At 37.2% G+C, this 27,211-nt stretch overlaps 1 protein-coding gene across 3 annotated transcripts in view; it reads left to right on the top strand.

Moving 5' to 3' along the window:
* The first annotated feature begins 113 nt into the window (after window positions 1-113).
* LOC308697497 (NLR family CARD domain-containing protein 3-like) overlaps window positions 114-27,211 on the top strand; it is a 44,655-nt gene continuing 17,557 nt past the window's right edge. Inside the window, exons 1-10 of one of the 3 annotated variants that reach the window (XM_081376788.1) lie at window positions 114-239; window positions 1,052-1,123; window positions 1,462-1,578; window positions 3,214-3,330; window positions 5,577-5,636; window positions 5,721-7,514; window positions 7,679-7,852; window positions 10,190-10,363; window positions 10,751-10,924; window positions 17,124-17,708. In XM_081376788.1, coding sequence (XP_081232914.1) covers window positions 1,074-1,123; window positions 1,462-1,578; window positions 3,214-3,330; window positions 5,577-5,636; window positions 5,721-7,514; window positions 7,679-7,852; window positions 10,190-10,363; window positions 10,751-10,924; window positions 17,124-17,130 — 2,667 coding nt within the window. In that variant the 5' untranslated portion in view covers window positions 114-239; window positions 1,052-1,073 and the 3' untranslated portion in view covers window positions 17,131-17,708. Of the gene's footprint in view, window positions 240-1,051; window positions 1,124-1,461; window positions 1,579-3,213; window positions 3,331-5,576; window positions 5,637-5,720; window positions 7,515-7,678; window positions 7,853-10,189; window positions 10,364-10,750; window positions 10,925-17,123; window positions 17,709-27,211 lie in introns of those variants that run through there. The other 2 variants (XM_081376789.1, XM_081376787.1) reach the window with 2 other exon arrangements.

Here is a 27,211-nt window from a genome sequence, read left to right as displayed (position 1 = left end):
ATGAAACGGATGTTATGAGTTCGAGCAGATCTCGCAATCATGATTTACTAGCAGAATGAAAGTGATACTAGATTTCCCAACTTCCACATTTTTATCGACTCCATTTTACTCTCAGAATTAAGATTCTTTGAATCAGTAAAATAGAATATCAAAGTGTTTAGTGATGTATACAGCTGCTTGTGCAGGGATTTGAGAATCTGTGTCTATAACCTTTGATTCTGATCAAGGAGAGTCTTCAGGTGAGACGCATAAAGCCTTACATTACCTTAAGCAACCATGAAATACTTAAAGTAACATAGTTAAAGTTCTTAATGTAATATGAAGTTCTTGATCTTATTGTTCAAATCCTTACTGTATTTGTTGGACATATAGTTTGATTATAATTGTCTTTAAAGTAATGTCCAGTATAAAGAGTTTGGTTACAACTCTTACTGTTAATAATTTTAAACTGTTTAATTAAACATTTAAAGAAAATGTAAAAAAAAAAAAAAAAAAAAAAATAGGAAACATGTTATCAAGGAAATAAACAAATATTGCATACTATAGCCACTTTATCAGTTTGTAGTTTATAAGTGCATTTATTGCAGTATTTGTGGGTCCAGTAGACGAGCATTGTACAGTCATGATATTTCTATTGCTTATAGACATAAAATGATGCTAAAATGTTAACATGAGCGGGGAAAGTGACATTAGTTCATCAAAATTCAGCGCAAACAATGTTTTGGAAAAGCAGCAGGAAATTCTGTCATTTTGGGCCTCAAGTCCTGAATATATTTTTTATTATTTTTTTGTGATACATCAACTTAAACTAGTAACCTGCAAGTTTTGTAATTTTAACTTTCATTTACATGATCCCAAATCAACTTAGAATATATGAGACTTTATTTATTTATTTATTTATTTATTTATTTATTTATTTATTTATTTTCTTCATAACATACATAATCAAGATTGTTGAAAAAAAAAAAACTTGTCAAAGTTGCAAATCATTTTGTAATGTATTGTATTTGAGTGTGTGTGAATGAGTGTTTCTGATCTCTTACTCGAGCAGCTCCATGAAGACTGAATGAATCATGGATGACACACACACATTCAGACATGGAGATTCTTCTCCTGGATTCAGGTACTTCAATCTTCATATGATCTTAATGTTATAGAAGACTCATTTTCTGCACATAACAGGGTGTTGTGTGTGTTTGCCAGGGTTGGTATAGTGATCTGTTGTCTCTATCATATTCTGGTGCGGGATATACAGTAGTTGGAGCCACTCAGGGTCTTTAAACACTGTCCAAAGACACACAGATACAGTAGACAGCTAGATGATATATGACATTATCCTTGGACAGTCTCATCACTCTTCAACATACGATCTTAGACAATCTCCTCATGTGGGATTTATTTTCATGTAAAATCAGCCAAGTTGATCATTGTCTCTATTCTGTTATCTCTGTTCTATTAAAGTCAGTTTAAGGGTGAAAGATCAATCTCACCGGAGCTCAGCTGTGTGTCCATGAAGAGTGACACGTCTATGGAAGAGCCAGTGAGATTTGAGGGAAAACACACATCAACTGATCTGAGGTACAACATTTCATAGATAGATAGATCTTCTCGAGTTACATGCATGCACACTTTGGAAAAAGACTATTTTTTGGCTCTCAGACAGATTTGTTCTATCCATTTATTTTAATAGAGGAAAACACAGAAAACAAGATAGATTTATTGAATTGAACCACATAGGCCCTGAAAAATGAAGAAAAAAACTGCTTTGTATTAACCCTTGTTCACAAAGCAGTCTGGTGTAATATGATTAGCGCAGACATTAATGATTTTAGGTAACTTGAGCGGCAGATTCCCATCATGAACAAAATGAATCCACTGCGTCTTCAGTGGCTCAGTTGCCGGGAGTAAATGAAGAGTCTGATGCTCACTCTTACATCCAACAACATCACACCTGGCTTTCTTAGTAGGGAACTGGGGCATTTTTCTCATCACTACAGCTGCTCCAGCACGTAGAAAATAGTGGACTGTGTTCAGGTCACTGAGGGCGGGGTCTATCAGCATTAGTGGGCGGGGCCTTGGCATTTTGTGATGTCACAAAAAGTAGCATCTGCAAATGGCCTTTTCTGAGACACAGATTATGATTTATGGAGATTCAAAAAAGAGGAGTGGGTGGATTTTTACCATTATAGGGTGGTTGTGTACACAGGGGCGGATTTAGGTAATAGGAATGGGGCCCTATACAATTGCACACATTTACCTGGATAATCCTTGAGGATTCTTTCTCTGTTATGATGCTTGCTGATGCACAGCGGTGTCCAATCTTTCTACATCTTCATGTACATTATTATGGCTTTTATTCTTGTTTTATACCCCGAAACAGCAACAGTAGGCTACGACGCATGGAACTGTCTGAGCGGTGTGGTGTGGCTTACACTTGCCATATAAAAATGTTCACCCCAGTGCAGTTACGGTACTCTCATTTAAACAGGTTATAACAGTATTAATACGCATCTTGTATGTAAAAAGCATTTTTAGGGGGCCTTTGACTTTTGAGGGCTCAAAGCAGTCACTTACTTTTGCCTAATGGTAAGTCCTCCTCTGTGTGTACACACACTGCCGACACACATTTATGTTCAAACACCATGTAAAGGTGAATTTTGCATTATAGGTCCCCTTTAACTCTTTCCCCGCCATTGACAGAATTTTCCGGCTTTCCGTGTTTTCCCTGTTATATGGTAGGGGGCACTATTAGGCATCTTCTGAAAGAGTATTAAATCTCCTGATCAAACCACATGCAACGAAGGTGTAAAAACGAGTGATCTCAAATGTAATCATATGCTTATGTAAAATAACGCGATCATCAACATTAAACAGCATATAAATCAAAACTGCCTAATGTTACTTAGGTGTTGATTAAAAAAAATGTGTAAAGCTAGAATAAAAGTTTTTTTTTTTCGTTTTTTTTTTTTTTAAGGGAGAGGGTCTGTTCTTTCTTCTGATATATTGCATGTTCAGATATTCATACAAAAAAATATTCTGGGGACCATGAAAATGTTGTGAAAATGGTCAAAAACGCTGGCGGTGGCTGGTAACTTTAAACAAAAAAAGCTGGTGGGAAAAAAAAGAGTAATTTATTTATTTTCATGTAAAATCAACCATATTGGTTCTGGTAGAGAATAAATCTATTATTTCTATTCTGTTGTTCTATTAAAGTCAATGTGAGGGTGAAAGATCAGTCTCACCGGAGTCCAGCTGTGTGTCCATGAAGAGTGACGCGTCTATGGGAGCTCCAATCAAATTTGAGGGAAAACACACATCAACTGATCTGAGGTACAACATTTTTGTTTAGACAGACAGAGAGACCACAGACACACACAAATAATGCATGTGTGGCATAATTTGGCAAATAACCACTTATGGATATCCACAAATACAGAAATAGGTGATGATATTGTGTAAGCATGTATAACTCAGTGACTCACACTATTATAAAGCTCTGCAATAGCAGGATTGAGCACAGGATCAGGTCTCCTCTCACAGCTGATCCAGAGCTTTAGTCCTGATGTTTCACTAACATCTACTGACTTAAATCTAAAAGTATATCTTTAAAACTTCTTGAGTTACAGACATGCAAACTTTGGGAAAAAAATACACATGACAGTTTCTTCAGAGTGTTCAGACCGTTTGGCATATAATGCAACAAACATAGGCGTAATTTGCGAGTTGCACATGTGGGACATGTGCCCACCACTCTTTGCCAGGATCGATATTGTCACGAGCACTTTTTGAAACATCTCGCAGCACGGATGTACCTAATACACACAAAACATCTCCAGTTGACTATAGCAGAGAATTAATTTCATTAGTTTGTGTTAATTTCATTCTGGTGCTTTTGAACTCATGCTGAGTGTGTGTTGCCACTGTTATCAGTGTCAGAACGATCTCTTGTGTCTTCACACAGACAACAGACAAACACTTCAATTACATGATTGAACATTAAATACAGACAGGGCCATTTCTGACCATTTTATTAATTCCCCTTTACAGCTTAAACACTCAACTTAAAGTCCCTGTAAAGTCAAAATTAAGTATGTTTTCTGAGTTTGTCACACCACAGAAAAAGGTGTTATTAGCCACCCAGCCAAATTTGAATGATAAAAAAAGCCGGCAAGTACATAAAATAAGCTATCAAAATCTTGCAAAAATGAGCAGTAGTCTCTGCTCTCAAACACTGGGGGCGTGTCCGCTAGCTGCGCTGAAACCACGCCCACTCGCGGGAAAGCTGACGAAAGCCAGCCGACGATGGCACCAGTTGTCGGCGCAACGGGAGGATGAAGGCCGAGGCGGGAGATAATCGGTTCGGCCCCATTCACCAGTAACAGCGGATTATCAGTGAATCCCAGTTGCACTCTTGTACCAATCTTGCACTTCTATCTACTCCTCAACCAGACCACCTAGAGACTTCGGGTTTCCGGCATTATGTTAAGGAAGGTCTAATCTCGGGAACGCACAAAAAAAATCCAGGAAAAGATTTTGGATTTCCTGGAAATTCCAGAAAAAATTCAGTTTTTTGCAAATTTCTCGGCAACCATAATAGCTATCGAGTTGAAACAAATTGCAATCGATAGCTTCTAAAATTTACAATAATATTAGAAAAAAAGAATTGATAAAAAATCTTTCCTTTATGCTTCAAAAATTAATTAAAACTTTATATGAAGGGAAATAAGAAAAATATTGCCTTTTCACCTATAAAACTATTGTTCCACAGAAATACGTAAGGAAGGTATTCACAAGAGTCATGAGCACAATTAATTCCACTGAATTACGGCAAGAAATCAATGAACGTATCGATCAAGATTTGGAGAAGGAGCAAGAATATATGAGAAAACGACAAGAGGTTGTTGCAAAATAAATGGAAGAACGTTCAGCAAAGCGACAAAAGATGGCGACATCCACACCAACGGCTTCCTCATCAACGGCTTCCTCATTCTACGATGACTCGTGGCTTTCAGAGGATGTTTTGGCAAATATCTCGAAAGCAGAAGAAGAGTTTACAAAGTCACAAGCCAATAGTCAAGCAGAAAAGAAGGAAGAATCTGAAGAGGACAAAGCAGAAAAGGAAGCTGATACAGAGAAAATCGAGGATATTGAGTGAACACGATGTAAAAAATAATGAGCTAATAAAAAAAATGATGTTCAACTATTCAAGTGATTGTGCCTTTTTTATTATCCATTGCTGATTTGATTTCAGAAAGTTCATTTGAATTTCAAGAGAAAGTTATATTCTCGAGCAACTTATTTTCTCTTTCATTTACTATCTCTTAGTGTTGTGATCCCATGACGTGAGAAAATTGCGCTAAAACACTCACTGAGTTTTTATTACTTGTTTATACTAATATTCAGCTACAAAATGTACTTGTGCTAAAATACAGTGTTATGTTAAAGTGTTAACAGGAGCGTTGAGGCGCTCATTGGCACCTCTCTATCTGACTCTATATGAGTACTGTATGAATTATTGTCTCTGTTTTCTCAACTGTTGTATTTTCTCTGTTCTCTCTGTATTTGTCCATAATTAGTGAACAGTCTATGGACACTCGAGGAACATTTAGGGGAAGACACATGCCATCTAATCTGAGGTACAACATTTCTGTCATAAAGATATTTTACCATCACTTTTACTTCTTCAATTTATGTTTTAATCTAATGATTTATTCTTTTAGTCGTGATTCTCAACTGGTCCAAAGCAGATTTAAATCAAATCTGTTGAAGAAGTTTCAGTGTCTGTCTGAAGGAACAGCAAAGCAGGGAAACCCAACACACCTAAATGAGATCTACACAGAGCTCTACATCACAGAGAGTGAAAGTGGACAGATCAATAATGAGCATGAGGTGAGACAGATTGAGACACAATCCAGGAGATCAGAAACAGAGGACACACCGATCAAATGCAATGACATCTTTAGACCTTTATCTGGACAAGACAAACCCATCAGAACTGTGCTGACAAAGGGAGTCGCTGGCATTGGGAAAACAGTCTCTGTGCAGAAGTTCATTGTGGACTGGGCTGAAGGGAAAGAGAATCAGGACGTCCAGCTCATATTTCCACTTCCTTTCAGAGAGCTCAACTTGATGAAGGACAAAACACTCAGTCTTTCAGATCTTCTTCATGTCTTTTTCCCTGCAACAAAAGAAATGGAAATATCCAGTGATGAATATAAAGTGTTGCTCATCTTTGACGGTCTGGATGAGTGTCGTCTGTCTCTGAACTTTAAGACCGAAGTGAAACTGTGTGATATATCTGAATCAGCCTCAGTGGATGAGCTGCTGATGAACCTCATTGAGGGGAATCTGCTTCCCTCTGCTCTCATCTGGATCACCTCCAGACCAGCAGCAGCGGATCTCGTCCCCTCTGAGTGTGTCCATCGAGTGACAGAGGTACGAGGCTTCAATAAGCCACAGAAGGAGGAATACTTCAGGAAGAGAATCAGTGATCAGAGTCTGGCCAATACAATCATCACACACCTGAAGTCCTCGAGGAGCCTCCACATCATGTGCCACATCCCAGTGTTCTGCTGGATCTCAGCCACTGTTCTAGAGGAGATGTTGAGTGAAGCAGAGAGAGGAGAGATTCCCAAGACTCTCACTCAGATGTACACACACTTCCTGATCATTCAGACCAACATCAAACATGAGAAGGACTATGAGAAGAGAGTGAAAGATGAAGACATGATTCTCAAACTGGGGAAACTGGCTTTCCAGCAGCTTGTGAAAGGCAACCTGATCTTCTATGAGGAAGACCTGAGAGAGTGTGGCATTGATGTGACAGAAGCATCAGTGTACTCAGGATTGTGCACTCAGATCTTCAGAGAGGAGTTGAGCTTGTATCAGGGGAAAGTCTTCTGCTTTGTGCATCTGAGCATCCAGGAACATCTAGCAGCTCTATATGCACACATTTACTTTACAAATGAGAACAGAAATGTGTTTGACAAAACCAAACAAAGTTTCTTTTCTAAAATCTTAAACCAGAAGAAATATCATTCATTATCTGAGCTGCACCAGAGAGCTGTGGATAAGGCTTTACAGAGTAAGAATGGACATCTGGACCTTTTCCTGCGTTTCCTTCTGGGTCTCTCATTGAAGTCCAATCAGACTCTCTTACGAGAACTACTGACACAGACTGGAAGCTGCTCCTACAACAAAGAGGAAACAGTTCAGTACATCAGACAGAAGATCGGGGAGAATCTCTCTCCAGAGAGATCCATCAATCTGTTCCACTGTCTGAATGAACTGGGTGATGATTCTCTGATGCAGGAGATCCAAGATTATCTGAAATCTGGAGAAATAGGAAGAACCCAACTCTCCTCTTCACAGTGGTCTGCTCTGGTTTATGTGTTGCTGACATCAGAGCAGAAGATGGATGTTTTTGATCTAAAACAGTTTATTGGAACACGAAATACTGCAGATAAAGTTCTTCAGAAGCTGCTGCCTGTGGTTAAAGAATCCAGATCAGTTCAGTAAGTCACTCTGACAACAATCATTACATTGATAAAACATGATCATATTTATGAGTTTAGCATGTGCTTTTGTACCTAAGGAATACTGTAGAAGGATAAATTCATAATATTTAAATCAGTGTTTCCTGAACTGAGAGACTGAAGAGTGTCATTGTTCTCTACAGGTTATATAATTGTGGTGTTACAGATAAAGGTTGTGCTGCTCTGACTTCAGCTCTGAGATCAAACCCCTCACACCTGAGAGAACTGGATCTGTCTGAGAATAAAGTAGGAGATTCTGGAGTCAAGCTGCTCTCTGATCTACTGCAGGATCCTCACTGTAAACTGGAGAAACTGGGGTAAGATTGTATAAAATGTCTCATATGGTAAATAATGATTGTGTTATAGATCTGCCAGGCTCTCACACCAGCCAATCACAGTGCACTCCCTCACCTGAGTTCTAATCACACACACCTGCACCTCATCATCATCCTCATCACTGCCACTATTAAACACAACGTGCGTCCCAATTCACATAATATCCGTCCTAAATAGTATTCGAAAATAGAATTAGTACGTCCCAACATCTTCGTATGTTGAAATGAGTGTTCCAAAGATACCCGGATGATCTACTATTTCCGGTCAGAATCCGAAGTGCAGATGGATGCGCACTCACGGCTAATATTGCCCACAACGCATTGCGCGTTGGACGAGGATTCGTTTAGAACTACAAACACGAGTGAAGTCGCGAACATGGAGGACGCGCGAGTCCGGCAGTTATGTAGAGAGGTTTAGATAAAGGGGTTTGAGTGATTAATTATCAGTATCTAACCTGACGAAAATTAATTTATTAAATGTTGTTTACATTATATTGCATCTGCAGCATTGTGGACTTTTGTAAAGATACGTTTAGCCATTAACTTTTAAATGCATCATTATATTCAAATTGCAAAGACATGAGGAGAGTCTCCGCATGAAAAACCCACGACTGGCAGACGAACGTGCAACTACATTTCTCTCCGAAACGGTAGGAAATGAAATTAGATTGAATGGAGGATTTTAACTGTGACAAGATGATTGACAGGGCAGTTTACGGTGACAGGATGCACACGACAGATCTGTCCGTTAAGATGATGAAGTTGAATGTCCCAAAGCTTGCCTACTCTTTTGCTACACACTCAAAAGTATGTACTTTTTCTTCACAAAAAGAGTCCATACTTTTAGGGTGTAGTATAAGTATTGGGACGCAGCAACACACAGCACAGTTCATTGTCCGGTCTCGTTTGTATGAAGAGGACTTCTTACCCTGCCTTAGGCCCCGTTTACACGAAGGGAAGACACAGGTATTTCCCTGCGGTTTGGCCTCTCATTTACACGAAAAAACACATTTTTATCACAGAAAACGATTATTTCTAAAAACTCTGGCCAAAGTGGAGATTTCTGATAACGCTGGTTATGTGTTGCCGTGTCAACTGGGAGAAACTGGGTTTTAGGTTCTCAAACGTCACATTATTGACCAGAAAATGCTTAACATCATGTGAGCGCCCTATGAAAGGAACAGGAAGTCGCTCGTGTTATTCGTTGTTGTCGATTCTGAGCATTCTGATTGGCTTGCATGGCTTTATCCTTTTCCCTACACGACCGCCCATAGGTTTGGCATAGTTATGATGGCGCTCGACAGCGTATTTATGCGAGTTGATGTAAATGACAACTTTTTTGAAAACGATGTTGTGTGCACAATGTTATAATTGAAAACAGAGGGGGGGGGGGGTATTAATTTCTCTAAATACTCGGCTATGTGTAAATGTAGCCTTAGCGACTACTACCTGATATCTCCAGCGACCCTTCTCCAGTCTCGTCTCCATTCTCCTCCGTGTCTCCAAGTCTAGTTTTGTTCAGAGTTCCAGCCTTCACTGCATCATCTACCAGTCATCACACCCGTCAGAAGAAACATACTATTCACTGCCAGCATCCCGCTCTCCAAAGTATCATTGCACTTTCCACTTACCTGCTTTCAGTTCATCCGCTCAGTTGTTGTCTCAATAAACTCCCTATTAACTTCAATCTCCTTCTCTTGAGTCTGCTTCCGTAACAGATTGCCATACAAATAAAATCTACTGTGAAATTATTAATGGGAATGTTGCTTTTATTTTCATTGGATTCTTTCCAATGTGTCTGACATCATTTTAAATTATTAATGATTAAACATGACTGGATGATGTAAAGATGTGACAACCGTGTTCATATACAGATATGTTGATGATTTTGGGTACTTGCATAAAAAAATTATATTCGGTTACACTTTATTTTAAGGTATCATTGTTACAGTGTAATTAAGTATTTAAGTACTGAGTAATATTAAGCAACTATGTACTTAGTATAGGATAAGGGTAGGATTAGGATTTGATTGAGGGTTAGTTAAGTGCAATTATGCATCATTTACCTGTTACTACTATGGTAAGTTCATGCAACATATGTACAGTAACAAGGACACTGTTAAAAATAGTGTTATCGAATATTCTTGCAATTTTTATCAAATGGAGACTAACCCGCTCAAGCAGTTTGTTGAAGCGGGTCTGAACCTTAGACTGGACCTGTTAATGGTGCCGTGAATAAGTCTCTGATTGTGAAGTTCCTGCTGATCTGAGCTGTAGATCCTGAACTGAGAGACTGAAGAGTGTCATTGTTCTCTACAGGTTGGAGGATTGTGGTGTTACAAATGAAGGTTGTGCTGCTCTGACTTCAGCTCTGAGATCAAACCCCTCACACCTGAGAGAACTGAATCTGACTGATAATAAAGTAGGAGATTCTGGAGTCGAGCAGCTTTCTGATCTACTGCAGGATCCTCACTGTAAACTGGAGATACTCGAGTAAGATTTTATAAAAGTCTCAACGTCGCCTGTTTTTCTCCTGTGGTGAATAATCAATGATATACAAAAATAATATATCGTTAGCCTCATAGCATAATTGCCCAAGTGATAAAAAAAAAAAGACTTAGGCAATTATGCTATCAGACTAACGATATGCAAAAAAGTTTACCATCAAGTAACTGAAAAGGATGTTTAATCTTCAGTGGATTCTTTCCAAAGCTTCTGAGGTCATTTTACTTTTGATAGTTTTACAAGTCAAGAGGTGTCGTGAAGAAGTGACAACTGCTTTCATAAACAAATCTGTTGAGGAGAAATTCATGTATATCATATCATTTATATCAGTGTTTCCTGAACTGAGAGACTGAAGAGTGTCATTGTTCTCTACAGGTTGAGTTATTGTGGTGTTACAGATGAAGGTTGTGCTGCTCTGACTTCAGCTCTGAGATCAAACCCCTCACACCTGAGACAACTGGATCTGACATTTAATAATCTAAGAGACTCAGATGTGAAGCCGCTCTGTGATCTGAAGGAGGATCCACATTATAAACTGGAGACGCTTCAGTAAGTAGTGATGATTAAAACTGTTCTGAAATGTAGTTTACTTTCCTTGTGATGGTGAATTAGACACTATAAACATGTTTAATAAGAGTTTGATTCAGTGATTTATTTTTATAATAGTTTATAGCAACAATTAAATATATTTTTATTTCAAACAATTCAATATTTTGCTTTTATCATTGTTTTTTTTTTATCTCTAAATTATGTATTTTTAGAGAATGTAATTTGCAATAAAATATAATGGTAAATATTTATCACTATAGTTTCTTTATCATAAATAAATCTGACCCAGTGACACAGAAAGAGGACAGTCATGCACGATTATAGATAAGGGTCAAGGGTCATCCTGTTTAGTGTGTATTTTTTTTTGTGTATGCTCATAATAAAAACAAAGTGTTGTGCTTTTCGCCAAATAAAGAAAAATAAACATGATGCGAGTTCTGCCTGCTCTCCGTCAGTGAAGTCAATTCTGAAACGCGTCCAAAAATGAACTGTAACTCAGCAAATACTCAGTCAAACAGGCATATGTGACCTGATCCAGCAAAATGAGTCACAGTGACCCAAATTTCAAAATTGAGATGGTTGTAAAGATATACACATTTGAATTATGGTCATCTGTCCTCTTTTTCCAATTGAAAACTTGAGAAAATCACTTTTAAAGTTTATTTGCCTGTTTTTTGTTGATATCTTTCAAAATCCATTGCATTTAAAGGGATAAACTATTTATTGTACAGCTTAATTTGACCAAAGACATTACAGTTTTTCTCGATTGCTTAAACACATTTCTTGAAACTATGCCTCGTATTCTCAAAACTGTAAACACAAATCCATAACGTCTCACCCAATTCCCCAAACATCCTATTTTCAGGTCAAAATGAAGCTCTAGACTCAAAACCATTCACTCTTGCTGAAAAACCAAACTTTGCCCTCAGACAGGACACACAAGCCCTCAAAATCACACACACTACAACATAGTCTAACACACTGGTGCAATAAATTCAAAACAACATTTCCAAAACTGGTAAGTTATGTTGCTTGTGGTTCCCCCCCTCACAAACCTTTCACATGATGAACACAAAAGACACAACCAATGGATACATTGGCACATTTTTATTCATTCAGGTACTACACAGTACAACACACAGTTTTTTTTTCCTGTTTTACTCTTCTTTTTTTACTCTCTCCTCTAAACATTTATTTTATATTTACTTACAGTAAGATGTGTGTGACCATCATATGACAGTAAAAGAGCACACACAAACCATATTCTAATATGGAATTGTACTGGAATGGTAAAGAGTGTTGTTACGTGACAGGAGGGCCTCCACTCAAGGAGACAATATGATGAACACGTCTAAGAATGTTCCACATATGGTTGAAATACCATCATTTGCCTAGAAAGATAACATTCTGGGAGTCAAAAGGAGAAAGGATGCCCTCCCTTCACTGTCACACTCTGTGCCACTCTGTGTGACTGTACGACTGCTGGACTTTTCTTGCACGAAAATACACCTCATCAAAGACTATTGAAAACGTTTGTCTTTTATTCAGTGATAGAATTTTGTTTGCCACCACACCTCCCTGAAGGTTCTCGAGGCAACGGTAAAGCGACTCAAATTTGGCCTTACTCGTAGCCCAGCCTCCCTCATAGTCATACCATTGACTAAGACATGGGCAACTAGAGTGACTTGAATTTCATCTGAGACTGCTTGTCTTCTTGCCCTTGACCTTCGTCTTCCTCCTCGATCTCTTCCTTCATGTCTTTCTAGATCCATTGTTCCAAAACTCAATAAACTGATTTGGGCCCTTTTATCTATCTATTGAAGGATCTGATTGATGTGTGATCAATTTTGACTCTTAGTGTTTCCACCTGGGTAATTGTGTGCTAACTGAGCTGAAGCTGTGCTGACTTGAGTGAACAATATTGAATGCTAGTGCTTTCTAAATGATAACATGGTCTAGGCAATGAGAAATGAAGGGATTTGTGTGTAGAGTTTTGCAGTGACAGTTCAACAAATCTGACTCATGTGTCAAAACAGGGAATAGTGTTTATAGTTTAGTGAAATGGGTGTGCTTTTTGATAAATGGCATTATGGTTTTGAAATTTTAGTTCAAAAGCCTGGTTATAGTGTTTAAGCAATCGAGAAAAACTGTAATATATGCTATTAAACCAGGCTGAAGCTCAAATTATCTTAAAGTTTTTATTTTAATAAATAATTTAAAAGGCACTTTTACAAACATTTACTAAAATCAGAAAGATTGAACAGAGGTGCTACAGTTTTCCTTGAGAGAGGGTGTGTGTGTGTGTGTGTGTGTGTGTGTGTGTCTCTCTCTCTCTGTCTGTGTGTGTCTGTGTGTGTCTGTGAGAGAGAGAGAGAGAAAGTGAGAGAGGCAGAGAGACAAGGAAACAGAGAACAAAATAATGTTAGCCTATGCAATATCTTTGTGTAGGCTAGTTGACAATAACAGTGTAACACATTCATAACGGAGATACCAACAGTTAAATATTGGGTTAAAATAAATCAAACACATTGTAATGGATTCTCCTTAAATAAATACACTCACAGAATAATTGCACTCATTCACATCTATACACGATAAATGCCACAGGGCTGTCACTGCTGTCGCTGTCATCAGAGGATGACACGTCTCCAGATCCAAAAAAATCACTGACTAGCCTTAGCCACTCTTGATGACCAGCAGCAGAGCTTAGGTTAGAAGCCTCTAGTGAGTTCAACGCTTTTGGCGACTTTTTGGCGACTTTGCTCTCTTTTGACAGCGACATTTCTCAAATTAATAATATTTAGTCTTTCTGAGGAGATCTGCTAGCTTGTTTACACATAGCGCTACGAGTCTGACAGGAGGATGGCTGGACCAATCGCGTGCCGGTCAGTCGAAACGGGGCTTCCCATTGACAAATGATCAGCGTTTGTGTACATTTCTAAGCTTTTTGATTGGTCCTATACAACGTGAAACACCATATTTGGAGAGCAGAGACGTTTGAGGGGATTCCCGGGAAATGCTCAGAGGTGAGGAGAGGAGTTGAGAAAAGCAATATTCATTTTCAGCGAATTTAGTAAAACTTTGTAAACTTTAATAGTCATTTTAATACCTTTACTCAATTATCTGGACTGCGAAACTTTAGGAGATTATTTTTGAATGTCTGTTCTTTGAAATTTAGCAAAAAAATAAAAAAAAATTTCAATCTATTATTTCATTGTTTTTCCACATAATCGGCCCATATCTTAAAATGGAACGTTGCGACTTCCGACTCATTTCGCCAGATCGGGTCACATATAGTCACACAGGCATGAAGCTTGAATTCTCTTCTTTTAAATGAAGTATTTTTTATAAAAAACAAATATTCACAGTTTATATAATATGTGTGTAAAGAGAGAGATGTCAGTCGTTCTCATCTCAGCTAATTCAGTTTTAATGTGACTCCGCCTACGGAGGCCGCGCTATACAAACGCAAATGTGAGGCGATCCATACAAACCTATGAAACGCCCACATCCGCTGGATAAGGCCGGTGACACACTGGATGCGTGGCGTAAGCATCTCAGCTGCGTGGCGTGTCCGTTTTTATTTCGGCTCCCATGTTAACAGTTTAGAGTTTGCACACTGCCTGTGTGAGACGCGCGTCTCAGGCGCGGCACGAGCCGCGTGGAAAACGCGTGCAGGCTAGAAATAGAACCGACACCTATTTTTCACGCGACACGCAAGCGTCTTGGAAGCGTTTCCAAGCAAAATTGAATAGGAAAATCTGTTTATTTGTCATTTTGACACGAATACATATTAATAAATCTTGTATGTTTTGTAATATCTTCATATAAATAATCTTGATGTTTAAAAGTGTCTAGGTTTTGACATAAATGCAAATATAAATGTAATTTTACAAAATTTTCAAATACTGCTGTATTGAATGAACAGCTTTTAGCAAACTCTATTGCTATACTGAGATGAAGAATATATACTGTATGTGTTTTGTCAAAAATAAAGTCATCAACTAACTAATGAATCCTTTACTTTGAAATACGTATGATAAAATGTATACTTTAGTTTTGAAAGACGTTGACTAGTTTTGAAAAGATTATAAAGTATGTATGTGCATGCATATATATATATATATATATATATATATATATATATTAGGGGTGTCGCAATATACCGGTATTGACGATAATCGTGATATTTAAAGCATGAAATATCGACATCGTGTTAATTTAGAGCAATACAATATACCGGTATTGGCGATATTGGCGTTTTCTAGACGCAGCGCTCGTCCGCGCCCGCGCAGCTAGAGTGAAACACTCTGTCCACAGTCTCCACACCCGAAAAAAGTAAGCTGAGCTCGCCAGTATTAACAACAGAGTTCTTCGGCTTCAAAGAAAACAGCACCTTAGAGGTGGTCGCACACCGGACGAGAAGCACAGCGCCACGTCTTTAAAATTCGAACACATTCTGTATGAGTGTACACACACCGGACGAGAAGCGCAGCGCCACGTCTTTAAAATTCGAACACATTCTGTATGAGTGTACACACACCGGACGAGAAGCACAGCGCGGTTCTATTCGGCGTCTGTCCGCGTCGCCCAGCAACGGCTCAGGACCTTGTTCAAAATCCTGCCGCGACACAGAGCGCAGAAAAAAGTGTTCAGATCACAGACTCAGCAACTATTGTATTTAATTGTACAGTATAATCATAACATAGTACAGACATTATCTCAATTCCATAATGTCCTTAAACATAATGATATTGCCGGCTGGCCATAAACTGAGAAAGTGCGTGTCCGGTGTGCGATACCTCTAGTTGTCATAGACGCGACGCGGCTATTATTTTACTAGTCATCATGGAATGGGAAACGTGACATTAACTGTTAACAGGGGGTTTCTGTGTTCATATATTTAATAAAGGGTGATTATTAAAATTAAGAACCCCGTTTTCTTTACTCATCTTATTTTTGTATTTGTATTTGCACTTGATTTTTTTATTCAAATCTGCTATCTGCATGACTTTATTGGCGCCAGTGCAACAACAGGTTTAAGAGCTTTTCAGTTCTTCAGGAAACCTTCAGACAGTGTTTGGCTTCAGTTTGAAACCAGATAAACTTCACATGCTTGTCTTCCTTCACAAAAATTTGCCATAGATTGAGTACCCCCCCATAGATTCTATAGATATCGCGATATATCGATATCGTGAATTCTTTTGGCCACAATAACCGTGGTGTGAAAAATCTAACATCGTGACAGCCCTAATATATATATATATGTGTGTGTGTGTATATATGAAGAGTTCAGATGCAAAAGCCTCTAAATGCCATCTGAAATTTTCTCCTAGAATGATCATTTTTATTATGAAGCTTGTATATTTAAGTTAGCTATAGGTGACACACCTGAATGAATTGCTCATTAAGTATGCAGGGACATTGTCTCACCAGGTGTGAACTACTAAATATGCATGATGCTGTTGGAGCGTTTACGCCCCATCCGCATATTGGCTTTCCAAACTAAAAGTGTTTCACAAAACTTAAATCAATGTATCGTTTTATGTGAATGATTAGGCAGGATGAGTTTCACATCATTTTGAAGAAAAAACTCTAGGCGACGACATCCATTAGTCAAAAGTCTTATTGCCACATATTTATTATGTGTTTTGTGGCCTTATTTCAGAAACTTTAATTTTTAGTTTTTTCGATAACCATGCATAAACATTATTCTCTCAAAAATGAAAACATGTACATACATGTGGCTCACATATTATGGTAGTCCTGTTTGTGCTATATAGAGTGAATTTACACCTTTGCCATTAATATGTTTATAAGCAACTGAAAAAAGCACAAATGTCAGGGCATGTCAGAACATCTCAAGGACCCCAAAAACACCCCAGACCCCAGAGGGTTAACAATCGTGCAGTATTATATTATAATATCTCACTTAATCATCTAAGTGGTTTCTTTTAGTTTTTCTAAAGTGGATAATGCAATAATGTCGCACACATTTGACATTTGGCATGCTCAGTTGGGGATATTCTGGGGATATTTAATTTGATTTTATCAATCAATAAATTCCACTAGAAACAAACCTTGTTGTATTATTTTAATTTAATACTGTGAAGCTGCTTTGATACAATCTGTATTGTGAAAAGCGCTATACAAATATACTTGACTTGACTTGACTTGACTGTCTGTGTTTTACTTACAGGTTTTAGATGTTAGTCTGACCTTCTCTGGATCAGCTGATGGAGAATAAAGAGCCTCTACAGACACAATCACATTCAACAGAATCAACAGACACAAACCCACAGTGATCATCACACACACGTGTTTGTGTAACTTTACAGAATGATCCAATCCTTTATCCAAAGTCAAACAAGGAAACCTTCAACCAGATGGAACTGGATAAATATTCTGAATGTTCAGATCCAATCTGACCTCTGACCTGTAATGCCTGAATCATACACTGTAAAAAATGTTACTGCTATTTACTTATGTAAGAATAAAAAAAAATTATGGTAACAATATTACACATAATATGTTTGAGTAAAGGCTTGATTTCTTTCATGGAATCTACCTGAATAAATCATGTAAAATCCCCTAATTTATTTAGGTCTATGACATGATGAATTTAATATTTTTAGTGAAATATGCTTTTTTATTTTAAGTATTTTTTACTCTCAAAATTGTGTGAATTCAAGCGAATGGAAATGACCTGTTTATATTTTACTTTTGAGGGATATTGTATTATTAAAAGACTGTATGCTGCTATAGCACAGCACAGAAACTTGTTACTTCACTATCATTAGCAGAGTTATTGCTCAATGAACAAAACAACATGCTTTCAGATTATTGATGAATGCAGATATTCACAACCTAACCATAAGCTCCTCTGCACAATGGTAACGATCAAAACTTTAACATAATACAAACTCTTTCACATGTCAAACATAAACATATTTATTCACTGATGATGCACTTTGTAGACAAAATTGCATTGCTATGGCCTACTTGTGGTCCAGATCTGGCAAACAGGAGCAGAGCGCCAAAGTGCTTCATTACATGTGTTACGAGGGTCAGATCATCACTCCGCGAGTGTCAGATGTGGGCATAATGGGCCGACTGGGCTTTTGCTATATATCACTTTTTATTAAAACAGTAACAACAGAATCGCCATTCAAAGCAAAACTTAAAACCTATGTCTCTCTTGTTTATGACTCCTGAGTCTAAATGGAGCTGATGTAAGCATCTTAATACGTGCTTTTTCTTGTATGGCGGATGTACAGCATGCTGTTGAATGATCTGTTTTGGTCTTTTATCAGAACCTTTTATTTAATGTTGTTCAGCACAATGGTGGACAAGGATATATCCTTCTATATCCAGATCTAGTTATCTGTGATAAGATCTTTTTTTGCATATAAGTGCTTTAATAACAGAATAACAGAAACAAACAGAAGAGCATCTTCTTAATAATTTGTGAAAACTGAAAAATAATCATTCCTATTGTTCTACAAATCTTTTTGAAAGTTGTTTTCTCTGACTATCGAACACATTCTACACTGTAAAAAAAAAGTGTAATTTTACAGGTAATTGTCTGTATTTTTTTACAGAATTTTACCGTTTTGTCATTATACAGCAAATATCTGTAAAATAAAAGGCATTTGCTGTAATTTAAAGGTCCATTGTTAAATTTACAGGTAATTGCTTGTATTTTGGTTTTACAGCAATTTTACGTTTTTTAAAAGGAACTTGTCTGTATTTTTACAGAGTTATGTGTAATTTTACAGAAATTATTAAGTAATATTTTACAGATTTTTTCTGTGAAATTAGAAAACAAAGAAAAGAAGGTATAACTGCGGAAATCAGCATCTATTCAATGTTTTCCTTTAGGATTATTAAGCATGTGGGGGCTAAAGTGAGTTTTTTTAAGGTTAAATAAAAGTATTTGTAGGCCCTACCATAGACTGTGATTTGTACATACAGTACCCTACATAGACTACAGTAGGCCTGAATTATTTTTTATTTCACATTTTATTTTATACTCATTTTGATCATTATTTCATTGTCTTATTCTGCCATAATTTCATGTATATTTTATGAATATTTTTCCAAATCTCCGTTGCTGCACATTCAGGGCTTTGTGTGTTTGTGTGTGTGTGTGTGTGTGTGTGTGTGTGTTTGAGTGCGCGCACGCGATGAAGCAGGTTCAAATTCATTTCCGCTGTTTACTCCCGCCCACAACGGTTAACGTTAGCTGATCAGTCGAGTTTGGGCCAAGCGGGTAGTGATGGGAAGTCCGGTTCTTTTCCGCGAACCGGTTCTTTCGGACAGTTCGTTTCAATGAACCGGTTCAAAAAACCGGTTCACCAGTTCTTTTACGTCATCACGTAATGATGTCAATTCTATCATCCCGGCGGATAAATATACATTCAAATAAAGGCATTTGTAATCATAAATTCAGTTAAATTATAGTACTCATCTTCATAATCATCTTGGATAGGTTTCTTTTACGTTTTGAGAATGAACCCTGTAGGCCTAAGGCGATGCGCAAACACGGATGTTTTACATGTCTTAAAGTGAATAAACTGGTCTTCATCATTTTTATTTAATTTGTAATTAAATAAACTTACATTTCGCCGAATTCGGCCCCTCATTCAAGTCCTTGGTTCACCCGTGCTCATGTATCAGCACAGCACATAGACAGTATAAACAGCATCAGTTGGCCAAAAGAAAGTTCGGTTCAGAGACGGTGCGATCACGCATGCGCAGTCTCTCCAGCTCGTCGGTTCTCTGTATCGAACGTGTCCGAAAGAAACAGTTCTCGGTTCTGTGCTGGTGATCCGTGAATTGCTGCAACAACCAGTTCTTGACTCGAGAACCGTAGCATATGCCTGTGTGTGAGCTGAAAACTACTGAAACCTTACTAGGCTATAGCCTTATTCAGTCGACAAAACTAAAAACTTGATGCATATCTGTTTAATACGTTAATGTTTAATACGTAAACTTTTACTTTGCACCCTTTAAAACCTTGGCAAGAGTTTACGTCAAAAATGTATATCAACTTACTTAGAAATGAAATGATCTGTTCCAGAAAATAATGTTTTATTATAATAATAAATGTTTAGTTTTATAATCCATTCTTTGCGTTTCCAATCTTTAAAATAATACAGTGAAAAGGCAGTAGCCTACCGGTATGTGATAAACATGTTTCTAACATGTTTTATTTTGTTACACTTCGTCCCTCTGAAAAAATTGCACGCATGCTCAGCTCATCAGCTCATCGGTTCTCCGTATCGAACGTGTCCGAAAGAAACAGTTCTCAGTTCTGTACTGGTGATCCGAGAACCGCTGTACCTGTACGTTCGGTAGTGCGCGCATGCTCAGTATCAACTGCTCGTGCTCATCACTTCTCTCAGCACAACATGTCTCAGTTCAGTGAACTGTTGGATTTACTGGAGTAACATATATGCCTACTCCGGGATATTGGTTTATTTTGAGTCGAAGGGACTGTCAGGACTCAGGCATGTCCGAAAGTGAGTAACTTTAGTAACTTGTTGTGGATCAGTGCTGACGCAAGACGCGAACTGTTTCGAACGATTCAGTCCGATTTAGTGTACTGGTTCGACCAGTTCACTAAAAAGAACCGGTTCAAAAGAACGATTCGTTCACGAACCGGACATCACTACAAGCGGGAGATTTGAATTCAGTCTACTCTCGTGAAGTGGGGATTGTGAGATCAACAGGGGTTCAAAGCAGCAATCGTATTCGTCAAGAGCAGCCGTGAGCAGGAGCTCTGTTTTTAGTCAGGCCGTTTGGATTCTTCGGAAATAACGCCCTTTTCAGTGAGCCTTGTTCATCACAGCGGACATCATGCCAACCGATCACCGGCTGAGGTAAGAGTCTCATTATACTAAGTTACATGTGAACGATATTTTATAGTACATTTGTGTTAAGTTTACAGTTTTCAAGCTAACGTTAGCATTCTTAAATGATGTTCAGTTAACTGGCGAGAGCTGGAGGACAAAACACTAAAAATGTAGCATGCGTCTTTACATTTTCCATCTGTTTTAAGAAAGATCTGTTGAACCCACACCTCAAAAGACCTAAAACGAGCTTTCGTAGACTTGTTATACATATCAAAGTCCGTTTAATTTTATATAAAATCTTCGTTAATACGCGATACTATCTGTCAGTAAATCATCACTTAAATGGCGGGACATTTTGAAACACTGCCTGGGAGCTGAAAACTCTTCTCTTAAAAAATATCCTTGGTTTTAATTATAGTAAAATTATAGTAACCACGTTTTTGGCAGATTTTTATTACTATTTTTAATAACCACAGTTCTACTACAAAAAGGCCTACCATGTTTGTTTGTTTTTTTGTTTGTTTCTTTGTGGTTAAACCATAGTTAATTTTCGTAAGGGTTGACGTGGCTATCTAAGTTAGACTGTTAAGAAAACAAATTCAGTAAATACTGTAACTTACTTGATACAGGAAAGCACATGAGACTAGAATATGATAAACAACATGATAAATTGCATATTCTGGCTGCATCTGCTTGCCAACACGTAACGTTAGCTATAGAATGCATAGGCCTAACGTTACATGTGCATATATTAGGCTTATAAAATAAAAGTTGATAGAATGTTTGTGTTCTGATGAAGAAATGAACTTATCTACATTTTGGATGAGCTGGGTTCATCATAGTAGCCTTTTTCATATGATACTTTTGATCATTGGTTATGAAAATTGCATTGATCAAGATGAACAGAAAGTTACACCCCTAGGTGTCTCAGCTCAAACCTTCACTGTTAGCCTTTCCTGCTCAGCTTCCAGATCATAGTCAGTTGAGGTTTTGCATTGTCCCAGTGGAACATATTCTGACATGTGTAAATGTAATACTGAGTTGTTAATTTTTTTTTTTTTTTTTTTTTTTTTTGTGATTTCAGGTCAAGTGGAAAGCAGAATGATCATGGCAAACAAGGTATGGGAAGAAGTAATTTAAAATATTGTTATGGCTGAGTCTTCTGATTCCATATGATTGCACTAAAAGTGGCAGAACATTTAATTTGTTTTATACTGTATTTTCCCATATGAATATTCATTTGATCCTTTGTCAGGCCAATGTAGCTGCACAAGGTTTGGTAAGACCACGATTGTGTTAGATTCCACCCATCTATTTATTTATTATTATTATTATTTTTTTTTTTTTTTTTTGTAGTGTAACTAGGCTCTGTCATTTAGAAACATGGCTTTTCCTATCACTTAATGACACATATCTCTACCTTTCATTCCAGCCAGAGGATCTGATGGTTGCTGCTCGCATCTCAGCCTACCTGATGGAAAATTCTTGCTGGATGAATGACCTTCACCTTCAACTCAACCTTGCCAAGACAGAACTGCTTATGGTTTCAGCCAAACCATCCTTGCTGTGTTATCCTGCTGATTTGCCTTATACAACATCAGAAAGATCCGGCCCTTCCTATCGGAGCCACACAACTCCTTGTCTAAGCTCTTGTTCTATCCAGACTGGACTATTGTAATGCTCTCCTGGCAGCTCTTCCAGCATCAGTCAAACCTCTGCAACTGATCCAGATGCTGCAGCAAGACCTAAACTCACTGCTTCAGATCTATGTGTGTCTCCAGAAGCTTGTGTTCTGCAAGTGAACGGCGCCTTGTGGTGCCATCATCCCAAAGAGACAAAATCACTTTCACTGACCTTTCCCTGGACTGTTCCCTGCCTGTGAGATGAACGGCGCAACTCAACACATTTTCAAGAAACTGCTAAAGATCCATCTTTCCATAAACACTTGACCCAATAATACTAAATCTTTGTTTTAATAAAAAATAAATAAAATTGTGCACTGTGCTACACTAACTGGGACTTGTCACTGCACTTGTTGCTTCTATTGTTCTCTTAATATAAATATAAAGTCTTTTAATGTGGATATTTTTACATGCTCTAAATGATATACTAAGCCTGTATTTCCTATCATTCACGTATATTGATGCTCAGTGTTTGTTTAATGAGTAATACTGTAAATGTGCAGGTATTCCGTACTTGTACGTTTAGTTAATTTAACAGAAATTGATTGTACATTTGCTATTATTAAGTGCTTAATTAGAGATTGGTCAAAGTTGTGAAACTGGATCTGCAAAAAAATAAAAACTGCAAATATACAAACTTTGTATTTGAATTTATGGACTTATTACATTTTTATACATAACTTCATAGTTATTTTACACAGAAAAACTATATATTAAAAGATAATTACTGTAGATAGACAGAGCATTATTATAAAATAACTTTATAAAACCCTAAATTTACAGTTTAACCTTAAAGTTAAATGTTTTTTTTTATGTAATTTGACATAATTTATCTGTTTTTCCACGGTTTAATAAGCCATTATTAACAGTAATATACTGTAATTTAATTAATTTTGACCGTAAAGTCAATTCTGTATTTTTACGGTTTTTGCCTGTAATTTTGTGAAATGGTAATTTGCTGTAATTTAACAGAACCCGTCTGGAAACTTTGCTGCCAGAGATTTACCGTTTTTTTACGGGATTTTTTTTTACAGTGTATATTTATATGAGCTGAGAGAAATCTTCAAACATAAACATCATGTTGCACAGTCCAATTAACATACACTCACACTCAAGACTCATTTATTTCTTATATTGCACATTTAACAACTCATTATCCAGAGGCACATGTATGCATGTATCAGACACTTTAATCAAAAAGACTGACATTGCATTCAATCTATACATCTGATCCCTGGGAATCAAATCCATGACTTTGGGTTTGCTCACACCATGATGATGATTATCCAGGTTACAGGATACCTGTGTCACTATAGTGTTCCTGTAGCTCAGCTAATCATGATGCAGCATAATAAAGTAGTACTGAAAAAAAAAAGTGTAACACTAGGCGCGTTTCCATTACAGATTTGCACAAAACTTTTGCGTTTTTTTTTTTTTTTTTTTTGTCATTTTTCAATTTGCGAATGCCAAAAGTGTGGTTGCTGGCTAACAGGTTAATGATGTTTCAGTGGAATTTTCTACCAGGAACATAGATGGGTTTTTTTTTGTGTCCATGTTATTATAGCAATGTGCTCTTAATGTACTGAGAGCAAATAAATAGCTTTGATTTCTCTTAGCTGATCTACATTATTAACCACAGGACACAATAAATGAGAAAAATATAATTATTTAGATTTTCAGCTGTATTTCACTGTCCTATATGCTCAGAGTTTGTTTGTTGATTTCCTCATGTGTTTCTCCAAACCCAGACTCCATTATAACGGTAAGAACAAGCGTCACTATCACACACTGACCGCAGGACTCTCTCTTTCTGTCCAGTTTATCATTGGCCTGTTCCTGCAATCTTGAGCTCTCAAACAGAGTTGAAGCTGCTGAAAAATATCTGAGTGAAACATAATATTTCTTTAATGCTGGACTGGCTGTCAGCGCCAGTGTTTCTGTCCTCCACTGTGCATTTTAATGCTGATGTGTTTTGTTGTAGAACAGTGCCACCATGTGTCATCAGCTGACTACTGCGGCTCTGAGCTTCTCTGATGCTGATAGTGATGTTGGGATGTTTTCTCTTTCTGTAGATGATGTTTTGTCCCGGGGCTCGATATGCCTGGATGACATGGTTCAGGGGGACACTATCGCTCGACTGCACTGTCTCTATGTCGTGTTCAGAACACCTCACAGTTTCACATGAGAAAAGAGCAGATATTACACACTTTACACACATATTCTCACATTACTTACAGTCATATGTGATAAATATTAGATGTTAGATCAACTATTTTCTTGAGCTAGCATGAAAACTGTATCCAGTGATTAAAAAATGACTTCTACACAAATGTGTGTATTTTTCATCTGCAGATCTTTCCAGTAAAGAAGAGCAGAAAAGGGCTCCGCTAATATTTTCTCCAGGATCTGAGCAGCTTTGACACTAGATGATGAATCCATCACCATCTGAGACCGATATGAGCTAAAACCTGCTGTGCCAAATCTAAATGAAAGCATGCGTGTATTTTGCACAGTTCTGATCTCAGACCTTAAGGCTGTTTAACAGTAATCTAGCCGCCATCTTTACCCATGAAGCTCTTTAGAGATCAGATGCTAGACTACAGTATTACTGCTTCATGTCCACAAACACACTGGATTCATCATCATAACCACAAGATTGAGGCATTTTCCTGTTTTTAACCAAAAGAAGAGTTTTGTTTTGTAGAAAAGACAGAGGAAGATGAATGACAGAATATTAGCAAAAGGAAGATCATGAAAGACAAGAGTTAATTTTCTTTACACTTTTGATGTTTGAAATGACATTAAAATAGACCTTTGAATGGTTGTTGATGGTTTTGGCAAGTGCTGTTAATTTACTGTAACAGGTAAAAGTGACAAACACAATTATGTAGTGCAATATAATATTCCCATTAGTTTTCATCTGGAAACATAAATCCATCATTATAAATGAAAAGGGCTCTAGGATGTAAAGACTTCTGTCCTTTTCTGCTACGAGTCTGGATATTTTCTGTCAAACACATTTCTGACATTAGGAGTTTCTATACCGCTTTTTTTGCACAGGTTTCAACACAAAGTGTGGATTGCAATGGGAATGATCAGTCTTATAAAAAGTGAGAAAAAAAATTAATATGATGTTTTCAATATTGCGCTGAACGGTTGCTGTGGTTACCAGTGAGTTTTCTCACAGCGCATGCGCGCCACTCTACCGCTTTTTCCGTTATTGTGAGATAAAAAAAAGTATAAACAAATGTATATATTATATATCTACAAACAAAATTATAAATACAAACTATATATCTGCTCACATACAGCGCCTTTTTCCTTTGAAGAGTTATAGAAATGATCGTTGGTCATTTACAAATAAAGTTGATCGAACATGTGCTGCGAAAATGAAAGTGAGAGTACTTTCCAGCGTGTTTTATTTACAAGTGACATTTTACACCCGGGTTTAAGAATTTTTAAATAAGAACAACTGATCATCCAAGTAAGTGATGTTTGTATATGTTTATGTGCGATTTTACGTGATGTTGATGGAGAACTCGAGGTGTTTAAGAACTTTTTATTCAAAGCAAGTGTTCCGGCGTGGCGCATGAAAATGACTTCCTCTATAACGTAAGTAACCATGAAATATTAAAGTACATTAGGCTACACATGAAATTCTTACTATGCATTTTTTTTTTTTTTTTACTTATCAATTATTGGACATAGACATATAGCATAGACCATATATTTTAAAATACACTTTTACACTTTTTATGTAGGTATAATTTTCGGTTTTATTACTAAAAGCCAAAGTTTCAGTGTTGTAACACTTTTTTCTTTAACATCTGTAGTGTTTTAACTGTTTAACTTGTGTTGTTTCTTAAAATTTGATCTAATTTTCTGTGTAAATGAATGTCAATTACAAAGAGTGCTGTTGTTACAATCTCCCTTTATATAATGCCATTTTTATTGAACATTTAATTAAACTAAACCTATAGGAAATATTTTATTTTAAAATAGTTGGAAAAGATCTTGAACAAATATCTGTGTATGTTAGTCAGTTTCACAGATGTATTAAATGTGGGTTTACAGTAAACTGTCCCATTTGTACAATATTTGAGGCTTCAGTGGAATCAATAAACTCTAGTGTTACAAACTTCCCAGTCTGTTCAGCCGAGATATTTCTGTTTTAAACACACACAGATGAAATACTGGAGCAAACGCTACAGATCTGACTGAAGAAGATAATCTGCTGATTCAGATGATAGCAGTTTTGAACATTCATTTACGTGATTGAAAATCACATTGTTTTGTCTCCATAAACACACTGAAGAAAATGTCAAATGAAATGTATTGTATTTGAGTGTGTGAATGAGTGTTTCTGATCTCTTACCCAAGCTGCTTCATGAAGACTGAATGAATCATGGATGACACACACACATTCAGACATGGAGATTCTTCTCCAGGATTCAGGTACTTCAATCTTCATATGATCTTAATGTTATAAAAGACTCATTTTCTGCACATAACAGGGTGTGTTTGCCAGGGTTGATAGTGATCTGTTGTCTCTATCATATTCTGGTGCCGGGATATACAGTTGTTGGAGCCACTCAGGGTCTTTAAACACTGTCCAAAGACACACAGATACAGTAGACAGCAAGATGATATATGACATTATCCTTGGACAGTCTCATCACTCTTCAACACACTGTCTTAATAGACAATCTTCTCATGTGGGATTTATTTTCATGTTAAATCAGCCAAGT

This window comes from Scardinius erythrophthalmus (genome assembly GCF_964197995.2).
Source record: "Scardinius erythrophthalmus genome assembly, chromosome: 10".
Classification (NCBI taxonomy): Eukaryota; Metazoa; Chordata; class Actinopteri; order Cypriniformes; family Leuciscidae; genus Scardinius; species Scardinius erythrophthalmus.
The sequence above is the reverse complement of the archived record's forward strand: the minus strand, read 5'-3'. Positions and strand labels throughout refer to the sequence as shown.